Here is a 21,945-nt window from a genome sequence, read left to right as displayed (position 1 = left end):
ATGGGTGAAATGGTAGTGAACGGAGAACCAGACTGAGTCAAACGTGCACAAAACCACACATACACTTAAAGCCCCAGTGATTTAGAGAGATCATAAGTTGAAATCCAATTAATATTTCCCTTCTAATTATTCCAATTTTACACAACACCCACTACACACCTACACTGAGTATCTCAACCAATATCATGTCCAGCATGGTTGGCTGAAATTTCTGAGTGACAGAACCATTTTGATGTATAGGCCCAAACATGTCGAGGGCAAAAGCTAAGCATGGGTGCAGTATTGGTGGACGTGCCAACCACTCGACCACTGTGTCGCACTAGGCCTTTCGATCCATCCATTTTCCAGTCCGCTTATCCGCATACACGTCTCGGGCGTGCTAGAGCCTATCCCCGTTGTCTTCGGGCAGCAAGCGGGATACACCCTGAATTGGTTGCCAGCCAATCACAGATCACACATCAACGAACAACCATTCGCGCTGAGTGTTCCATTGACCTGCATTGCATGTTTTTGGAATGTGGGAGGCAACCTGAGTACCCGGAGAAAACCCACACAGACACGAGGAGAACATGCAATCTCTACACAGACAGGCCGGTTTTGGACTGCCAGGCAGGAGACCGAGAGGAAGACCAAAGAGGAGCTTTATGGGTGTAGTGAAAGGGCACATGAAGGTAGCTGATGTGAGAGAAGAGTATGCACAAAACAGGTTGAGGTGGAGGCAATTGATTCGCTGTGGTGACCCCTGAAGGGAAAAGCCGAAAGGAAAAGAAGACTAATGTAGCCGGCGAAGAAAATGAGTGAGAGCCAGTTTATTGTGCCATTTTATCCACCAGATGTCACTGTACAGCAATGCAACCACATTAGGTTAGCTCTTACTTTGAAGCCAACCACGGAGAAACTTTTATTTTGAAGCCCCACGTCTCGGTTCGCAAGAGGAGAGAGAACAGAGTCCGACCAAGGCGACCGCACTGTACAGTAGCCGCTACCAGCGCACTGGTGTCCGGCTGTGAGCCAGCCAATATGACGGGGAGCAAGTTCAGGACCTGCGGGGCTGATCGAGGGTAGCTATTCTCGTTACTTTCGACGGACAACACGAACGTTGACGCCGACCAGGCTTTTCACCTTCCCTCACTGGAAGCGTATCGGACGGATTCGACTCTTTTTTTGGTCCCAAGCAAAGGTCGGTGGTGAAACATGAACAAGAACCACCGAGTGCCGAGCAACCGCTCTCTTAGTGCCGTGGAGGTGAAGAGTAAGGTGATTATTCCAACTTGTGTTCACGTTTGTTTGTTTTTAGTTATTGCTGCCACAATGACATGTTCCACTCGAGGCTAATTTAGCTTAGCTAAAGTGTTCGGTATTAAGTTGTTAACTCAAATGAGCAACTGTACGCTGAAACAAAGTTAACCCGAGGTGGTTGCTAACTGGCTAGCATAAAATGGTTGGAATAACCGTGGTTCGGACTGGTCACGATAAGTTTTCGAAGGTGCGCGTCTCGGTGAGACATGTCACCTGTCACTGCCTCATCGAGCTTCCTCCCACTAAATATTGACTCCCGAGTCCAAGTCGAGTTTACATTAGGGCGCGTTGACATAAGTACGAGGTGCTGTTTTTTTATAGCGCCTACGACATGCTAGGGAAACTAGCTCGCTCGACGGTTCTTCTGCTGGAGTGCACAGGTGTCTTTGGGCCCACAGGCTGCCGGCACCTTCCGCGGTACGCTACCTCACCTTGGGCAGAGCGGGCGGACTCTGGTCCCTCAAGGCCAGAGGCAGGCAAACTTTTGAGGCTAAGCGACGCATCTGATTTTTAAAAAGTACAGATGGGCTCATGGTTTAAAAAGTTACAATATGTTTGAAAATACTATGTTTAAAAAACAAACGTCATTTTAAATCTTTCAAAGGTACCTAGACTTAGGCCTGGGTGATAATGATGAATTAGTAAACAAGTAAAATGATCATCGTAATAGTTAAATAAATAAATAAAATAACAATAAATCAAAAACAATATACAGATGTACACCAGCTGTTCGCCCTTTGGCCTCCCTTAAAATGAATTGGAATGCCATTGATCCATTTCTGCCCACAGAAAAAAATTACTACAGTTGTTTTGGTTACATGCATGTTTTCCCCGGGCCGCGTCGGTTTTCACCGGGTACTCCGGTTTCCTCCAACATTCCAAAAACATGCATGGCAGGCTGATTGAACACTCTAAATTGTCCCTAGGTGTGAGTGTGAGCGTGGGTGGTTGTTCGTCTCTGTGTGCCCTGTGATTGGCTGGCAACCGATTCAGGGTGTCCCCCGCCTACTGCCCGAAGACAGCTGGGATAGGCTCCAGCACCCCCGCGACCCTAGTGAGGATTAAGCGGCTCGGAAGATGAATGAATGAATAAATGAATGTTTAAATAAGAAAACTTTAACACTTTTTGTATAAAAAACAGAATATAAAAAAGGTTTTATCAAGTTTAATTATTGTATAGTATTCACGTGTTACATGTGTGCCCTTAAGGGGCGTGACCGAGGGAGTGATGTCAGGAGCTGGAGTCAAGTTGGACTGTGAGTCAATATATGAGTGTCTGGGTATATGTTCCGGCCTACAGCGGCCCTTTGCAAGTGCTCTTTTTCAGATTTTCTGTTTGGCTGTTTGTCCCGTTCAATAAATGGCTGAAACTGCATTGGTATCTGCGTCTCTCCTTGCCCACTTCCATTATTTCACTTTAGTTGCTCAATTAAAAAAAAAACATTTTTCCACTTCACTTGAGTGGCAGTGTATCTGTGGCCTGCTCGAAACAAAATAAAATAAAAAAATAAAACAGAAGGGGCACTCCTCAGCCACCGTATCACTGTATTACCCATGAGTAATGTAATTTAGGGCTGCACCTTGCATTTTAGTAATCGATTAATCTGTGAGTTATTTTATCTATTAAGAGATGACTTGGATAAAAAATGTTTTAATTTCCATCTCTTGATTAAAAAACAAGACATTGTTATAATTGGCGGTGTAGAAAACTCACAAACCTCAATGAATTATGATTCAGTTACTGGCTTGGTCTGCAGAATGTAAAAAAATAGGCAATATTTTTCCAAAGAGCTAATGTTTTATTTGGTGCAACGCAAAGGTAGCCAGACTACTTTCGTGGAGGACTACCGAATTCAGAGAATATATACTGCTGAGAAGCTTAAATGCTGAGGACTTGTTGGCTTGTTTCAATGATTCTAAGGTGGCCAATTTCCTCTCCGGTTTAGCACCACTGATACGCTTTTGATGAAAGATGATTAATGCTCAGTTTTGATTGACACTGTCAGAGAAGTAAAAATAGATTGAATGACATACATACCGGTAGATATCTATCTCATAGGGAATTCAACATAGATACAGTATGTTGTTTTGTCTATCCGTTCTCTTACGTTCGTATAGCAAAGGCAGGAGAGAGAGAAGGGCACCTTTTATTTCAATGCGGGCTAACAGTAACCACAACACTTGGGAAGTAGTCATCGCCAACACCTCCAATGGGACTTTGTGGTACTGGCAGCCAATCAGTTGCCTTCAGATTAGGCAGCCATTGATCCGGTCAGACCGCACTGATTACCTCATTAGTCCGAAGCCAGCTATGTGTTTTAAGAGTCTGACTCTTCAAATTACTGCATAGCAACCTTTCTGTCTGCCTGCTTGATTTGGCTCAAAGCAGCAAATCCAACTATATTGTCCCCGCATATTCAAGGTTCAACTAATTGGCATATTTGCGAGTGTGTGTGTGTGTGTGTGTGTGTGCGCGCGCCTGTGTGTTTTAAATGCATCCTTTATGCGTGTGTGTGTGTGTGTGTGTGTGTGTGCCTGTGTGTTTTAAATGCATCCTTTATGCGTGTAAATTCTTGTCTATTTGCATTTTTTGTGTTCTGAGCAAAGCAAAAAAGATATACATTTGCGACCATCATGTGGGATCTTAGTGCTGTTGTTGTTAGCTTTCATTCATTTATGATGTTTTTTGTTTATTTTTTAGTATGCATATGAAATATCCTGTTCTGTTGATCCTTGAATGCACCTTGTGCATGGTGAAAGGTAAACTAAAAGAGCGTTTCTGCTTCTCTTCTGATGCTGCTTCTAAAGTGAGGCTACTTGCCATAGTAATTTACTTGTATTCCCAAACATTGATTCTTGCGTGTAAATGGCAAAAGTTAAGTTTAATGGCTTAATACCGTTTGTGTACATTATTAACTGTTTGTGGCACTGCGCGTGGAGGGGGGTATGCGGTACAATTATGCCTCACTATTCACAAGAGAGGAACCAGGCCAGCCCATGAAAAGTGAACATCCGCTTATATTTGATGGCCATTGAAATGCTTTGGCAAAAAATAAAAAAAGTTTATCTATAATTGTTTTTCCAACCCCTTCGAAATGATTCCCAAAACGCTGGTAAACATTCAATATACGTTGACACTAAAAACGAGAGGAAGGGGTATGAAAAAAAAAGTACGAAGTGCCGAACTGTGAGTATATAGTGGTAGACTGTAGTCCCATTTGAAGGTTCATGTTTTCATTGTGTCCCCTTATTCTGCCCCCATCACAGTTCGGTGCAGAGTTTCGCCGGTTCTCTCTCGATCGCTCAAAGCCAGGCCGCTTTGATGAGTTCTACGGCCTCTTGCAACACGTCCATCGTATTCCCAACGTGGACTTGCTTGTGGGTTACGCCGACATCCACGGCGACCTGTTGCCCATCAACAATGACGACAACTACCACAAGGCTATCTCCACTGCCAGCCCCCTCCTCAGACTCTTCCTTCAAAGGAAAGGTAAGAATGCACGAAAAATAGGGAACAAGTTCCACCTGTTCTTCCTGGATCCTGTTTCCTGTTGATAAGCATACTTGTGGCTTGAGCAATAGCTTGCAATCGAACACCTGAGAATTACGGGCTCGGCTATTGAGAAGAAAAACATTCAGTCACAAAACAAAATGAGATTTTCTTGCTCGTTTGACTTCACATCGTTGACAGAAAGTGCAAGAGAATACAGGCATATAACATATTCACGCATACTCCTGCCTTGAGTATGAATACAGGCATATAACATATTCACGCATACTCCTGCCTTGAGTATTCTACCTCCTCCCTTTCCGACCTTGTTTACCAATACACTCCTTCCCGCAACCTCCGCTCCTCAAACGCAAACCTCCTCGCCATCCCCGCGACCAAGCTCAAAACCTGGGGGGACCAAGCCTTCTCTGTCGCCGCTTATTATTTATATATTATTCTAAATATGTAACGCCTGTCCATGTATTCCGTTACTCCTGAAGCCTTGCCATACTAACCCATATAGCTGTGTAGTGGTAAGGGGTTTAAAAACATTCAAAGGAATGATTTTTCTATGTTGCTTAGCTCTCTCAATGAGCAGAGGAAGTGGTGGTGGTGGTGGTAGTAGTAGTAGTAGTTATTGTGCACTTGTGATTGACTAGCAATCAGTTTAGGGTGAACCTTGCCTGACAGCAATTAGGACGAGCATGACAGGTCATGGATGGAAAAGTCATTGTGACTCGTTCAACGCGGTATCAGAGTTTTGTTGTCTGCAAGTCGTTGTTTAAGGTGCCAGATGACCCGAGAGAAGCTAAGCCACTTTGTCATGAAGGAGATTAGTTGGGGTCAGTGTGCTGCGCCGCATGGGACCGTGTTTCAATTACACGCTCCAGACATGAGCACCACGCTGGGCCTCTGCTGCTACAGCTCAGATTTACACACACACACACACACACACACACGCACACACACACACACACACACACACACACACACACACACACACACACACACACACACACACACAATGGCAGGCATGCAGTTGTTACGTCCGTCTCGTAAGCCCCGTCTTTCAGAAATTGTTGGACAGGAGAAGAACATTCACTTCTTCTAATTGAGAGCAGTTAGTTAATAGATGCTGTTGTTAATGAACTGCTCGTCACTGTCCGTGTGTGTCGTAGCGACATTTATGTGGATCTGTGCTAGCCTAGTGGCATTTAAATCAGCTCAGTAACTTTTGTTGTCCACATCCAAAACACAATCCAATCCAGGGAGCTCTTTAAACATCACATTGTTTGGACAATAATTACAAAGGAAGTAAAACTAACTCGTGTGACAGAACGGTAGATTGGGTTTTTTACATTCGCCTCCCAGTCGTGAGACCCCAGGTCTGAATCTTACCTCATTCCCCTCCTCTGTGGAGGTTGCATGTTCTCCCCATGCTTGCGTTCTAAATCACGCGTGTCAGATTTAAGGCCTTTGGGCTAAATCTGGCCCACCATGTCCATTTTCTATGGCTCTCCAGAGGTTGACAACATGGCAAAAGGTGAAACTAATGCAAGGCAAAAGGTGAGACTAATGATATTAGGTATTTGAGGGAGGTCCACATCTTGTCATAGAAAAATACCCACAATCTTGCAGAATCCAGTGGTTTATAGTGATTGTTTTTATGCGTTTGCCAAGTAAAAATACAGTAATGCCAGTGTGCATTTTTATTTTTATTTTTTGCTTGTGTGTCATGTCACTTAAGTTTGTGTGTGTGGGATAGGAGAACTACAGTCGATGATACCCTTTACCGCCTTTTATTGAATGCCGGGAGAACCGTTAAACACACATGAGCATACTCGCGCAGCAGGTGCTGTCAGCCACAGCTCGCGCTCAGACACTCACGCAGCCTTGCAGAAGTCACTCACCACTGTGACGGGCCCTGCTTTTTAAAAACAAAGAAAAAAAATCCCCAGTTTTTGTGGTGCTTGTATCATTCATAAACTTAGAATGTTTTCTGTGGTGTCTGTTGCATGTTTAAGAGTTACCATAGTGACCATATGAAAGTGTTGTTGTGACCTTTGTTATGGTGTTGATGCTACTAGTAAAGGTAGCTCAGGATACAAAGTGGATTTGTGATTGTTCGAGCATTTTTTTAATAAGGACACTGAAACCCTCCCCACTTCTCCGATGAGCAATTTTGAGTGTTGACCACTCTTGCTGTACAAAATTCAATAACAGCTTTTGCTACAAGAGATTTGGGGTAAAAGAATTGTATTCGATTTTTAATATCGACATGCTTTTAATAGTAGATGTCACAGAACATTGGCAAGGCATACACAGGAATAGTGGTTGCGATTGCATGACTGTGTCCATGTCGGATGTTTTGTGTAATTATTGTATTTTATGTCTTTCGACATCAGACAACCAAAGTAACTTACGGTATGTTGAATTGCTGCAACGTGTGAGAGTTTTCGTTTTAAGTCCCTTAGTAGGTTTTAAACACTACTTAGACTTTGAACCCATATGGGTGATTATGTACAGGGTGGTTGGATGGGATGTAAAAAGGCTATTCTTGCACAAGAGTGGACCTTTGACAAACTTGCACTGGAGGCCAATTTTGACCATTGCCATTCGTATGGAGTCTTGCAAGAAAACTATATTTGCTTATTCCGTGTGAGCTAGCACGCAGTCTTTTTTTATTTTGGAATTGTGTCTTGAGAGATAAATATAGAAACTTTCTGTCCCGGGGTTTCACTCGTCTGCTGGTGTGCAGATGTTTGCACAGATGGACTAATAATGGATGTGTGCGTGTATTTGTCTGCTGCTGGTTCAATCATGCCACCATTGTTTTTTTCTTAGCTGTGCATTGTGAACTGGCCTACCTATTTTGATGAGTGTCATCCAGCAAGTTGCAGCATGTTGTATAAAAAAAAGGCTTTGATCTCTCCCTGATATCTCTCTGCCAACACTTGCTAACTCTCCCAGCCAAGCCCTACACAATGAGTCAGTGACTATTGTGCCAGCCAATGAGGTGCCCACTGTTTACCTGTTGTCATGGCAGCAGTAGAGAAAGACGCACTTACAGATGGATTTAAAGTGCCGTAGTGTTTTTTTTAATGTTGAGAGGAGTCGCAAAGCATGTTGGGAAATGCACCGTCAACATTTGGCTCTGAGAACAAAAGTTGTAATACTCCAATATTTTTTGGGGGTGGGGGTTATGTATTCTAATTCTGTGCGCACGTGTGTGTGTTTCAGACACTGAAATAGAACCAGTATTCCATCATAAAGTGTGGCGTAAATGCTATTAAGTGTGAATTATACATCATACATAGTCCATTCAAATTCTGAACCGTAGGCATTCACAAATCGAGATTATTTGGGACCTAGAGCTGGGTCTTTTTTTGTTAAAATGGAGGGCTGTCGCAATCAAATATTTGAAGAATCGAGTATTCTGTTGATTATTTTATTGCAAAATATGTTACAATTTTGTGAAACTGAATCAATTATTGGTTTAGTCAAATAGCAGATGTTTTCAAATGTCTTATTTTGATTAAATACAACCAATTTACCTTCACAGAATCGGAAAATAATTTCTCTTTGGAGGCTGAAATGAGAGGATTTGGACAGTTAATGTTAAACAATGGCACTAAACACTTATTCTGTCAGTAAAATGTAAGTACTTAATATTGTCCTTCAATCACTACCATAGACTTTACGTCGTACGGTGCGGTCATTTAAAAACACTTGTGAAACAGTGCAGTGAATGCCTCGTCGTCGTACTGATATCATGGCGCCATTAATGAATTTTGGCAATAGCAATGTAAGCATCTAACAGACAGAACCAGAACCAAACTGAATTGGGATACTGCTTAGATTCCATTTTTGTGATATCGGTGACCCGAAGTTGATCTGAGAAATGTCTGAGTTGGTATTTTCTTGGTCTCGGCTCTTCCTTCATAAGAATCTGTTACAGTTTCCAAGCTGTGATCCTTGTGTCGGTTGCTCACTTTTCATTCTCTGTCAGGGCGTGTGTTTGTTTGGTGGTTCATGTAGTTTCAGTTGTTGAAAGGCACACCAGAAAAGTATCAGGAAAGGTATCAGGAGGGACAGGAATGTTTGCTTATCCCAGCTGGGCTCGGCGTGGTAATCACTAACCAATGAGTCATCCAGTCAAAGTAAGGGGCATATACAAGTACAATGGAGAAATGACTTGTTGGACAAAGTCTAACTGTCCCTGCAAAGACGGCACATGATGTAAGGAACAGTGTCAGCTAGTATCAAAATAATTGTGGCAGAAGTCAGCGTCGACTCAAAGGCTGAAGCTAACAAATGACGAAGGACTTTACTTGACAACAATTGCTTGTTTTCACGGGTTGCGAATGGGTGACATGCACACCAGAGTCCTCTTGGGGGCTCCCCCCCCCACCCCCCCAAAATCGGATCCTCTGTAAGCCATTTTTAAAAAGTGACTGCAAGATGAGTTTGTAATGATGTTAAAATGGTTAGGAATCTTATAAACTATTGATATAAGCCACAGGTGTCAAACTCGAGGCCTGGGGGCCAGATCTGGCTCGCCACATAATTTTATGCCCCCTGCGAAAGCAAAACAAACATGTCAACTTCTACCATGCTTGCTAAAATCTGGACCAAAATTTCAGCTTCTCATATGTAATAAATAAGATATATTTTCAGCATTTTCTTGTTACCAAACCCCTCATTACAGTAACTTAATCGTTGTATCAACCATTATTCTTGACTTCTTTAAATGCTTTCACAGTCATACTAGTAAGCAGTGTTCATTAGCTTGCTCTCGGGCTCAGTGTGGCTTTATTGTATATGTGCGAGGATGGATATTCCGCTGTGGCCTTCCTCAACTTTGTTAAATTCAGTGATGTCATACACGGTGTCGCAACGCTCTGTCCCGCTCTTTATAGATCTCTCCAAACTGTACTTTATTTAATCTAAATTGCACTTCTGGTATAAATGTGCCAAAATTGCTCCTGACATGCTCACGGCACCCCAGGAAGGAATGTGTGGAGGAGGAACACATGTTCGTACCTAATAGAAGGGATGGACAAGAGGATAGAAAGTGAAGCAGAGTCAACATGATTTAAGAAGGTGTTGATATATGAGGCATTGTTTAGGCAAGACAAGTAATTAGAGTGGGGAAAGGAAAGCAAGTGCAATTAAAAGTGTGATTAAAATTCAACCAGAAGAGAAGGGAGCATAGCGGGAATAGTATTAGTGAGGGAGGAATGTAGAGTGAGGCCCAATCTGGGATGAGTGGGAGAGAAGAAGCGAGGGGGGTGTGCATTTTGGATGGAATGTGGCCAGTCTCAGATCAGCTCGGTTGGCCAGATTAGACAGGACAGCAGGTCAGACTGGACCCTCGCTGTAGAAACTGGCTGCAGCCAAAGCGGTACTGACTTACTGAGACAGAGCGGGTGAGTTGTTGAGAAAGAAAACACAGAACAAATGTTTTACCCCCGCGAAACCTGGCTCCAGTTGCAGCGGGACGATGGGGGAGTGTGGGTGGCTCTGACAGAAGGACAGAGGTGAAGGGGCTCTCCTTTGTTGGGTCTGTCAGAATTTCTCCATTTAGAGCTGATGGATGAAGGCAAGAAGATGGAAAGTGGGTGAAGTGGGTCCAACAAGCCAATATGCAAAGGGCCAAAAATCAAGTGAAGAGCAAGAAGTGTTCAACATAGTGCTGTTAAAATGAAACATGATGATTCAGAAGCATCTTGACTCCAAAATTCATCTCGAAAAGTTTACTTGCATCTCTGATTTTTAAGAAAATTAGTCAGAAAATGTTGACTCCTGTCATAATTGGACAGCCTATTCATGTACCGCACCCCCCCACCTTAATTCTGAGGTCTCAGGATGGATGTGGTATGACATAACTAAGAAAACAAATCTCCATCGCTCCATGTTGTCAACAAAACATTCTGATAATATTATTAGAAGCTAATGGTAACACTCTTGGCTAACAACGATCTGTAACTACACTGTAGCTCTGGTTACCATTTGTCATTGAAACTTCAACAATATTCACATTCTAAATGTTCTAAATCAGCATCATTCAAGGGACAGTGTGTAAAAATGTGTTGATTTTTTTTCACTGTTCATTATTAAAAAAAACCCGATTAATTTCAATAATATGGGGAAAAAAGTCACATCACATCACTGTAATTAAAAAATAATAATTTTAGGTCATCCCTCGTCTCAGTTGAATTTTCACGCTTCGTAATGCGTCACACACAGTATTTCCACTTGCTTAGCTGTTAATTTCAGATACAGAAGATTCGGCTTTTGATGGATTTGAGAATAAGGATTGATTAAAAAAAATAACGTGAGTACATAGTTAAAGTACATCCAAACTCAGTTTTGCCGCCACTGCCTTTTTAAAAACATACGCTCGCATGCATGCGTGTGACAGTGATTTTTAAATTAGAGCACATTTTCCCATGCCCGCGTGCAATAATACAACACATATTGTGTATGTGCTCATACAAAAATTGCACCCGTAACTGACACTACACTTTTAATACGGTGCGCCCTATGGTTAGGAAAATACGGTCATGATTATTTGCTAAAACATTCATGTTCATCAGGTTGAACATTAAAGATTTTCTTTCAACTGTATTCTATTAAATATTGGTTGAACATGATCTAAAAATCATTCCATTCTGTTTTTGTTAAACACAACGCACCAACATCATTGTCATTAGATTTGATGACAGTTTGCTTGCGAAACCTCATCATCGGCATATTTAAACGTGCTATTGGTTTGACAAGCAGTGGTTTTATTTTTATTTAAATGATGATTGATATTATTCATTAACTTTATTTGGCAAGCAATGTTGTCTTAATACTGTAACCAATTGTACACGTGACAGGCCGCAAAGAAAAATGTGTAGCCACAGCTTTTGACACTGATTTTCCTGGGCAATTTTGACAGACTAATTGGCCCGTCGCCAGAGTGGCAAATATGGCAAGTACTGTATTTACCACCCCACTCCTCATTTGAAATCGTCATTGGCGACGTGGCGACCAGGGAGCGTGCACCCGGCCAAAGTTCTAATTATGACTCAAGAGTGATGGCTATGATTGTGAATTCATGAGTGGGGCTATATAAGAAGCAGCCTAATGATCAGCACCACATTCTCTTCAATTAAGGATTTCATAGAAAATTCATCAAACTGTCCTCAACTTGGCACACCGAGGTTCTGGCTGGTCACGAAACACGGGTCATAACCACTGTTTTTGTGTTAAAAAATTTTTTTTTTTTTATTCTGTTGTCATTTGGCCTCACTGCTGTGCCTCTTTTCACTTCTGCCTCCTGCCTTATCGGCAGCATTTAAGGTGCCTTTTATCTGGGCTGTAAGGATGAGGTATTCTCACCCGCACCCGGAATAGCAAACTCATGGGAATGTCCTCCTTTTCCACGTTTATCACCTCTGCACACTTCATTCCCATCCTCCGTCAGCATTTGTTATTTTCGTGCCTTCGTGTCTCTTACGTCTTGTGTTTTGCACTCGCCCTGCTTTTTCTCATCTGCACAAGCTCAAACTGGCCAACATGCACACACACACACGCGCAAACACACACACACACAAGCGTTGTAACACTCTGTGTCAGGAACACCTCGGCACAGACGGTGGTGAGCGTTCGTGCTTGTCATCAACAAACCCGACTGTTTCCAGAACACCACAACCTTCAACGTCTTGTCTTTGTGTGTATGTGTTTTTCTTACTCAGAGGCTTGCCAGCAGTCATGTTTGAATACGTTGGACTACTTTCATACACACAGACATGGACCCATCCATCTGTTTTTGGGAGTTGGGGTTAATCTTTGTCTTTTAAGTTGTACTCCCATGTGAGTATTCGTATGTTTTAGAACCAAACCATGACAGCGCACCACTTTTTACTCTTCTCTATCACACTTATGTTAGACCCTTCCAATGTTGCCATCATGTGGAAGGGCCATAACAATGCAAATAGTGTATGATGATTTTATTTATTTATTTATTTCCCCCCATGTCAATCCCAAATCTAACGGGAATGCTAAAAGTTTGTGATTGGATGGTTGGGGATGCAGAGGCAGAACTTTGGCCATCCAGCACCAAGGCTTTTTACTTAGAATACACACAACAATGCTAAAAATATATTACCGTATTTTCTGCACTACAGGGTGCACCTAAAAGCCTTCCATTTTCATAAAAGCTCACAGCATGCCTTAATATCCGACACGCCTTGTGTATAGTCATTACGGTAATATTTCGACCCCAAAATGGCTCCTTGCACGAGACATGCTGACAACGCAGAGTTCAAACTTAAGGCAATCGGTTACGCAGGTGATGAGTCAATGTTATAACTTGCTGTTGGTTAAGTGAACTGTATCGATGCTTTATGAAAAAAGTTTTACTGACGTGATCGTTCTGTTGGTGTTATCTTGAGCGCAACTCCATCGAGTGAATGCCTTGTAGATTGCGTCTTATAAAGCGGTGCGCCCAATGTATGAAAAAAAATTACAAAATAGGCCATTCACCGAAGGTGCACCTCATAATCCAATGTACCTTTTAGTGTGGAAAATACGGTCGCTTTTGGACTTAAACATACACGATGGTAGCACAGAGCATTCCTGCAGTGTGCACGATTTTGTTTGCTGTTATGTCTTATTTACGGATGGGGTTAGTGACATTGATCTTTCTGCAAATTACTATTGATCAGAGATTGAGCGGATGGATAATACTTTCTACCTAGTCGCCAGGTTAAGTTGCGATGCTCTTAATGTAGCTGCCTATCGGCATCTGGCCTACACATCCCATGCTGTGGCCGGTTACCCTATTCTTTTACACTGACTGGATAAATAACTATAATATTTTGTCAAATTCAGTTCTATTCGATATACATGATGAATAAATTTCCATTGTGAAGGACCCTAGTGTAGGCAACGCAAACTACCATACTTTTCAGTATTGTCACAAGGGTACAGTTTGACGTAACTTGACGTGACTAATTACCATCAGGAACTCACTGTCTCATTTTTAATTGTGCTTTAACTGCATTCACATCTTGAAGAGGATCTTTTATGTAAGCTGTCAGTGAGGCATGATGCAATTCTAGCGTGAGAGTAGACTTGAGTGGCTTCCTTTCCGATGGCAGTTTTGCCTCTTGACGTCTTTTTGTGATGGAAAGGCATGTCCTTTTAATTCAGAGCAGAGTGCAATGACCGAGCTTGAATATGTGCACGCGTGGTCGTTAGTGGCACTGGCAGCTCGTCATTTTCTCCTCCAGTGGTTCAACTTCCATTGCTCATCGCTGACTCCATTCAACTCTGGGGCAGGAATCCAAGCTGCCACTGCATAGTTCGAATACCTGACCTGTGCACACCCATGATGAGTGAGCCACTGAGTTCGGGGTGGGTGGCCGCTGGTACTGGAGTCAATGAGCTGTGCCTGTTGTGCACCTTCAGGTGATGAGAAGCTTCTCAGTGCTTGGTTCAAAACTCCCTAATGACACGTTTTCATTTTCAATTACACGGGCGCTTGACTGGCTTATGTCCAAATCGTTGTCACTGTGGTGGCTTTACCATGACATCATCTTGAACACATCTTAGCCTTGCTCCAAATCTGCCTCCACTGGCAGAATTTAAAACAAGAAAAACAGAATCTGTCAGCGAAGAATGTTGAAGTAATGCAACTCGACTGTTTCAAGATCTGTGTAGGTTAAGGAGGAGCCACGTTTAGCCTGGGTCATTAGTGGAATTTCCAGAGATTTTTCATCTCATCCATGAAAAAAGCTCAAGCTAACAAATTCTGGAGATATTGTTGCAACATTTTGTTACGTTGGTCAGTCCGTGGTAAGTTAATATTGTGGACCTTCGGAACAAAGACGTTTGTATCATCTTGCACAATCATAAATTTGCAAAAACTCCCACTGTCGTACTCTGAGACCTGTTGCTTTTGCCAGCTTGTTTTCTGCGTCTAGTGCTTTTCAACAACAAGCAGACAGGACCCATACGCTCATTTCTTTGCTTCAATAAAACGGCCAATGATGGCAGCCATTTGTTATTAGTAATTGGTTAATTAGTTGCCAAATTTGTCTGGAAGACTGGGAGCCTGCTTCAAAATAAAATGCGTGCTGATGGATGCCTTCACGCCAAACTCTCCCACGGGGTAAAAAAAAATAAAATTGAATAGATATGCACTGTTATCATGACACCAACAACGTATCAAATGATTGAGACTCCCAACTCTCCAGAGATGGTTAATGGCGCAGCTGTGCTGTCAAGATGGTGCTCTGGTAAAGAGGATACTATTTAAAGAATGGTAAAGAGGATACTATTTAAAGAATGTATTTGGGAGCGGTGTTTCTTTTTTTAAAGTTTCAAAACGGCTAAAACAGAAAAGTAAAAATGGAACAGATGATTTTGATAGATCTTTTTTAAAAATAACACACAGACACAAAGAGCATCATTTGTACATATGAGGAATCGAAGTTGCTTAGGGCCTCTGCAAACAGTTAGACCGCATATTTAATATCTATAAATAAGCTGTATTGAATGTCCAGCAGTGCTTTGAAAGTCAATCACAATTCATTCTGTGATGCACATCAACCTCTAATTTGGTCGGCTATCCAAATAGCCTTTCATATGCCACACACACAGAGGGATGTGAGGCCTGAAAAGGAAGTTGTTTAATAGTAAGATCAGAAGTGCAGCGTGTGCGTGACTGTGGTGTTGTATTTGGGCAACGCTCATTTAAATTGTTTTTATTTTATTTTTTGCATAATCCCTCTTCATAGAGCTGTTGATTTGCATTGAAATGTCGACAAGAATTGAATGACAATGCTCAGTTCTTTATTTTTTATTTTAATCCATCATCCAAGATGATTTGCACGTGTTCACAGGTTGGACGTTGACGGTAAAGAGTGGAATTGACCGGTGTACCTCTGTTAATATTTAGCTGCAGTTTTTCTAGAGAGCGAACTTCCTCCCTTTTCTTTCCCTTTCACCTGCTCTGCTTTTAAGCTGTCGCCATACCGGGTTAAAGTCTATAAAAGCTCATCGATGACAACATAAAAGGCTGTGTTGGGTGATGCTCTGTTGGCCACTTGGCCATAATTCGTTCCAGAAGGCTGTTCGAAAACCGAAACCACGCTCTTTAAAAAAAAATCTTTATTGAACACCTCTGTGCACATTGGAATGCTACACGAGGTCGCGTCACTTCCTCGTGTAAGGAAGGCGACAGGAGTCAAGTGGGCTCAGTTTGTTCGAGAACTGAAATTCAGTCGTCGTCCGAGGCATAAAAAAAACTCGAAATTTTGGGTCGAAAACCGATTTGGTCGAGATCAGAGATGTTCGAAAACTGAGGTTTGACTGATTTCATTTTCGCTGATTGATGATTGTACCATCCAATTCAAAATCCGTCTATTTTCTCAAGCCCATATACTGTTCAGGGTCACGGAGTAACTGGGTTCAGTCCCTGCTGACTTTGCATAAAAGGTGGACTACACTCTGGCCTGAGTGTGATGATGGACGGACGGCGCTTTGGCCTGTTCTAGGATGTGCTCAGAGCAAGCTCAGAGTTGATTATTCGTTCTCTTGAAATTATCTGACGGAAAATACTGCAGTCCCTTCCGAAAGTATTGGAACAGCAAGGACATTTGCTTTCTTTTTGTTGTATTCTGAAAGCGTTTGGTTTCATATCAAAAGATGAAAAAGCAAATACCATGAAATAAAAGCTGGAATTCGGAACTTTTGTCGATAGTCATCTTTTGATCCGAAACCCGGATGTCTTCAGGATACAACATAAACATGGGGAAATCACCATGCCATTCCAATACTTTTGGAGGGGACTGTATATGTTCTTTGGCTACTCCAACTTCCTCCCGCATTCCAAAAATATGCTTGCTCCATTCATTCATGGCTCTGTCGATTGTGGATGAACGCTCATGTGAAATGACACGCAACGTATACCGGTGCTCAATAACAATTGTTTATTGTCTGTCATCTGTTCGTTTTTATGCAGAGGAAGCCGATTATACAACCTTTGGTACCGATACGCTGACGAGAAAGAAAAACACAGTTCTTTCGGCAGTTCTTCTCCGACCCGACGCCAACAGGAAAAAGCCGCCCGTTATCATCAGCCTCCCGAGGGACTTCCGTCCCGTTTCGTCTATCATCGACGTGGACATCCTGCCCGAAACGCACAGACGCGTCCGCCTGTACAAGCACGGCCAGGAAAAGCCTCTGGGCTTCTACATCCGTGACGGCTCCAGCGTGCGGGTAACGCCGCAGGGCTTGGAGAAGGTCCCCGCCATTTTTATCTCCCGGATGGTTCCCGGCGGCCTCGCGGAAAGCACCGGTCTTCTCGCAGTGAACGACGAGGTTCTGGAGGTGAACGGCATCGAGGTGGCTGGCAAATCTCTGGACCAAGTGACGGATATGATGATCGCAAACAGTCACAACCTCATCATCACTGTCAAGCCGGCCAACCAGCGTAACAACGTCGTCCGCGGCGGGGGCACAGCGTCCGGCAGCTCGGGGCGGTCCTCGGACAGCGGAGCCAGCTACTACGGCTACTCTTTGTCAGCCGGGCTCGGCGCCAGTTCCTCCGCCCCCTCGCACATCATCCAGAATTTCCCCGTCGGCGAGCTCGAGAGCGACGAAGACGACGAGGACCTCGTAATCGAGGCGGGGGGCGACGCCGATCCCATCAGCCGCACGTCGTCCAATTACAGCATTCCCCCGCTGCCTCGCTACGAGCCGCACCTGAACCTGCGAGCGTCCGCTTCGCCGCCACCCCTCGCCATCAACGGTGCCGCGCTAGCCCGCGGGAGCAGCGGCTCACTGAGCAAGGCCGGGTACTCCACACCGTCACCTGACAGAGCCACGAGGAGGCGGAGTCTCGAAGAAGACGGAACTGTAATAACACTGTAGAACTGCCATGCATGCACTACACTTGAGTACTTCCACATACTCTGTAAGTTTACGCCGTGTTAGCAAAATACTTTTTTTTTTTTGTCTGGATGAAACATAAGTCCAGCTGTAGGAACGAAAACCCACTTCAACAGACTTCCATGACAGCAATTCCTAATTAGACAAGGCCTTGGCGGCATTTGATGGCATTTCAGAAAAAGCACGAAAAATATTCGTGGGTTCGGGAGCATGTAGACAAGCAAATCAGATCAGGCCCAAGACAATGTGTACATGCTTTGAGTGGAATGCAGACAAGTGCTGGTCGACCAGGAATGACATTTGGCTTCATGCATCCCTCTTCCCAAAAGAGATAACAAACATGTGATTTGTACTGTACTTGTAAGTCAAGTTTACAGCGTGTGTACGAAGCATACAGATTTGGAACACTATCCAAGTCCCTATTCTCCAGCAAGCTTGTTTTATTTTGCAACGTATTAGATCAACCAGAAAGAGACTATTACCGAGAGGTGTACAAGAGGCATAGCGCCACCAATGGCAGTAGCCAAAAAACGGCTTCTGTACAAGGACAACTCAAGTAGTTCACTCACAGATGTAGCGGTAGCTGGAACAAACTGGATGTAAACTGAGCGACACTTTGAGAGGGAGTCATGGACCGGCCTTTGACGCCAATAACTTTGACGGAGAAGCGCAATGACATGTAAATATTGAATCTGGACACAAAGCCTATTGAAATGTTTGTACATTTACACGTAAAACACCACACCTCAGACTGGAGTGCCCACGCGTATGCCATTGTGGCACCATGGAGGCTGCGGGCAACCCCCCCCCCCCCCCCCACCAGCCCCCTTGCCCACAAACACACACTAAGGGACTAAAGGTGTCACTTCACCCAAAAAACTCCCCCCAAAACCAGGTACTGCACCTCCTTCCAAGCTACAAGCCTCCTGAAGCACTTATCTTGTTTTTTGTTCTTTTTTGTTTTTGTTTTTTGAAACTTCCTCTAGAGAGCAGCGGTGATCCCTCATGCCCACGCGTTTTATGAATCGATGAGTGTTTCCCCAGCCACACGCTTGTGGACACCAACAAGACATTTATTTTATTAATATTTAATGTTGTTTTTAGCAAGACAATCGTCCGCAAGAATAATGCAGCAAATTCACTGACCGGGGCTGCCTTCTGCAAAAATAAAAATAATAATAATAATAATAATAATAGTAATAATAAGAACAATGATGATAATGTTTTTATTCAAAGACGAAGCAAATTTGGATTTTTTTAGGTATTGTCAAATGATTCTAGTTATTTAAGACAGCTCTGGGCCTGTTAAAAATCTGCATTTATAAACAGTGCAGTCAAACCTTAAGGAGTTGTATTATGCATTTAATTAAGTGACTTTCATGTGTCTGTAGCACGTTTTCATCCAAAACTCCACGGATCGAGAATTGAACATGTATTTTTCAATTCACGTGTCAATGAGCGTTGCGGTGTGCCCCATGACATCGCCAGACGTACGACTGTTTGTAGACAAGCAATTAAAGTCAGTCTTCCATAATATGTCCCCTTTTAAGGTTGCAAAAGCTAGGCGACCCCTGGCTTCAACGATTCCAGGGTGACAGATCATTTTTAATGTCATCACTCACTGTCATACAAGCGTAAAAATAGTGGCCTTTTCAGATTTTATTGTTTCCCGTCATTGGTACACCAGTGGACCTTTTGTATATTTGGGATGATGTTTGCAACTGTTGCTGCATATGCCACGACAACAATGGCCCACGCACCCTCTGTTGCATCAGATGTGTGCAACATATCAAATGACATAATGCCCCCCCCCCAAAAGAGTGCGTCGACCTTGACTCTTTGTACAGTAAATGTGTCAGGTCATTTTCTAGCAATGCCACAGTTGACACAGCATTCCATAACGGTTATTTGGACCCGAGTTGAAACATTTGAGAGCAACACTGTAACCCGTAACCATGTCTTTTTGAGGCTGTTTTGACCGCAGCTAAAACGTCAAATTGAAATTGTCATATTTTAAAAGGCAAGATGGTTTTACGGTGTTTTGTACGGCTTTACACTGTATCCTTGACAAATGCATTGGTCAACAGCAAATTTTAATCAGAGGTGGCCTTGATGTGTTCTTCAATGTCTTTCGATGCTGATGTCAAAAATGTCCACTTTTTTCCGAGCACCAGTGTGATATATTTTCATTTTTTATTTTTTTGTTTGTTTTAAAGTTTGACCAATTAAGGCCCGTAAATCACTGAGCGGCAAAAGTTTGCAAGTATGTGCGCATGTAGCAATATTTTTTAGTTTATTTTTTTTTGGTGAGGGTTCATTCAATGTTGCAAAGGGGTCCAAAAACGTTCCCAAATTGTTTTATGGTTGCCAGCTGTTTTTCTTGTCATCAAATTTTGAACATGTTCAAAATTTCTTAGCGAGAAGAAAACCCATCAAATTGTTGGCGAACGTCTTTGCGTCTATTTGCGACCTTGAAGAAACCCTGACGAAAAACATTAGTGAGTTGCGCACACACGTGCACACTTGATTTTACCATGCCTTGTAACTTATAGCTATGACGTTTCAGAAAAAAATCCATGTTGCTGAACCTACTAATCCTTGATTCCAAACAATTAAGAAATATGGTTCTATATTATACAATTATTATAAAAAATGTGCTTGAGGAAAAAAAAGATTTGAAATCAGTTAAGTTTCTCAGTCTGCTTGCATCTCAGAATTTTTTTTAATTGTGATTTGACCACTGATGTCATTTTGTGTGCAATTCAAGAGCCTCCACAGCTGAGATGTAACGAGAGAATGTTTTGTCTTGATTTAGTTGTTTTTACTCACGGCAGCATGGTTGACCAATGCTTAGTACGTTTTGCCTCACAGTTGAGTATTTCTGGGTTCAAATCTGTGCTCAAGGCCCTCTTGTGTGGAGTTGTCAAGTTGTTCCCGTGCCCGTTTGGGTTTTCTCGAACTTCCTCCCCCATTCCAAACTACCTGCATGTTAGGTTGATTGAAGACTCTCAATAAGTGTTGCCCAACCTTTATCGAGCCCAAGGTACGTGTTTTACTTTTAAGCATCTCAAGGCTCCCCACCAAACAAAAGCAACCGAAAAAGTGGATCACGGGCTTATTATGCACCTTAAGCCATCTTGTGGAAGAGCATTTAACTGTTCTGCCTGTCACTTGATGTTGTTAGCATTGATGGGTGAACAAAGACACAATATTTGGATAGAATAATTTTTGGAGCCATTAAGTTGGATGGAGAATATCCTGCCGCACATCTCTCACAATGCAACAAATTATAAGTGTGAATGTAAGTGCATTTATATGTTCCCTTAAATTGACTGGTGAACATTTCCAGGATTTTGTCCCAAAGTTGGCTGGGATAGACAGACACAAACTCACCTGTGATTCCAATGAGAAAAAGCTCAAAAGAAATGTTTATCCTCCTTACACACATCCACACAGGCATTCTTATGATTGCAGTCTCATGAACCTGTTAAGACTGTGATACTGCTAGACTGGAAACAATTTTAATTATCTGCCTTGTGTGGCACTGGCTACCGGTGATGGTATCTGTCATTCCAGGAGTAACATAACAAAATCTTTTTAAATTATTGTATTTAACTGCTCCACAGGACACTGGGATTGTAACCACAGAGACACTGTTATTTATTCTGTAATCATGTCTATTTCTGGAATATTTTCATTCTTTGTACTCCTTATGATTCCCCCCCCACCCCCCCCCCCCAAATTTTTTACCAATACATTTTGTGTGGGTACTTTCTTGATGTTTTTGTTTGAGAAAATCTCATGGTAGATGTATTTGACCACTGGAGAGGATTTCTAGTAGCTGACTGTTGTTATCGATTTTTTTTAAATTTTATTTTTTTGGCGAGGGGACGTGGACACTATTTTTTTTTCATACTGTGAATTTTCATTTTAAAACGAAACATTTTTGATATTTGAGTCTTTTCTTTCTCCTTTTTTTAAGTGATTGAGCTATGGCGTTTGCTTGCCAGATAAATGCTATGTTATATATAGATTTGTAATGAAGATTGTCAGTATTTTCATATCGATGCTTTAAATAATGTACATTTTTATCACGTTGTGACTACATTGTAAGACTCGACTGGAGCTGTACGAATAAATAGATGTACGCCTGTAGTTGTTGATTTGAGGAGCTTGATGAAAAATAATAAAGAGTAATGAGTAGTAGC

At 42.5% G+C, this 21,945-nt stretch overlaps 1 protein-coding gene across 2 annotated transcripts; it reads left to right on the top strand.

Moving 5' to 3' along the window:
• The first annotated feature begins 787 nt into the window (after window positions 1–787).
• Window positions 788–21,943, top strand: pard6b (par-6 partitioning defective 6 homolog beta (C. elegans)). 2 transcript variants are annotated; one of them, XR_007961528.1, is made up of 4 exons: window positions 788–1,257; window positions 4,567–4,789; window positions 16,809–19,347; window positions 19,382–21,943. XR_007961528.1 is itself a non-coding variant. In XM_052059520.1 (3 exons), exons 1-3 carry the CDS (start codon window positions 1,195–1,197, stop codon window positions 17,717–17,719), a joined length of 1,197 nt encoding a protein of 398 aa, XP_051915480.1. In that variant the 5' UTR covers window positions 788–1,194; the 3' UTR covers window positions 17,720–21,943. The 2 variants fall into 2 exon arrangements, 1 of the variants encoding a protein (XP_051915480.1); XM_052059520.1 differs by having other exon boundaries at window positions 16,809–21,943.
• The last annotated feature ends 2 nt before the right edge of the window (window positions 21,944–21,945 follow it).

This window comes from Hippocampus zosterae, chromosome 2 (assembly GCF_025434085.1).
Source record: "Hippocampus zosterae strain Florida chromosome 2, ASM2543408v3, whole genome shotgun sequence".
In the NCBI taxonomy this organism is placed as follows: domain Eukaryota; kingdom Metazoa; phylum Chordata; class Actinopteri; order Syngnathiformes; family Syngnathidae; genus Hippocampus; species Hippocampus zosterae.
This window is presented reverse-complemented; position numbering and strand designations above follow the sequence as displayed.

Coding starts and splice junctions, on each gene's coding strand:
- pard6b (XM_052059520.1), top strand. CDS start 1,195: ATGAACAAGAACCACCGAGTGCCGAGCAACCGCTCTCTTAGTGCCGTG. Junction 1,258..4,566: donor CCGTGGAGGTGAAGAGTAAG/GTGATTATTCCA, acceptor CCCCCATCACAG/TTCGGTGCAGAGTTTCGCCG. Junction 4,790..16,808: donor ACTCTTCCTTCAAAGGAAAG/GTAAGAATGCAC, acceptor GTTTTTATGCAG/AGGAAGCCGATTATACAACC.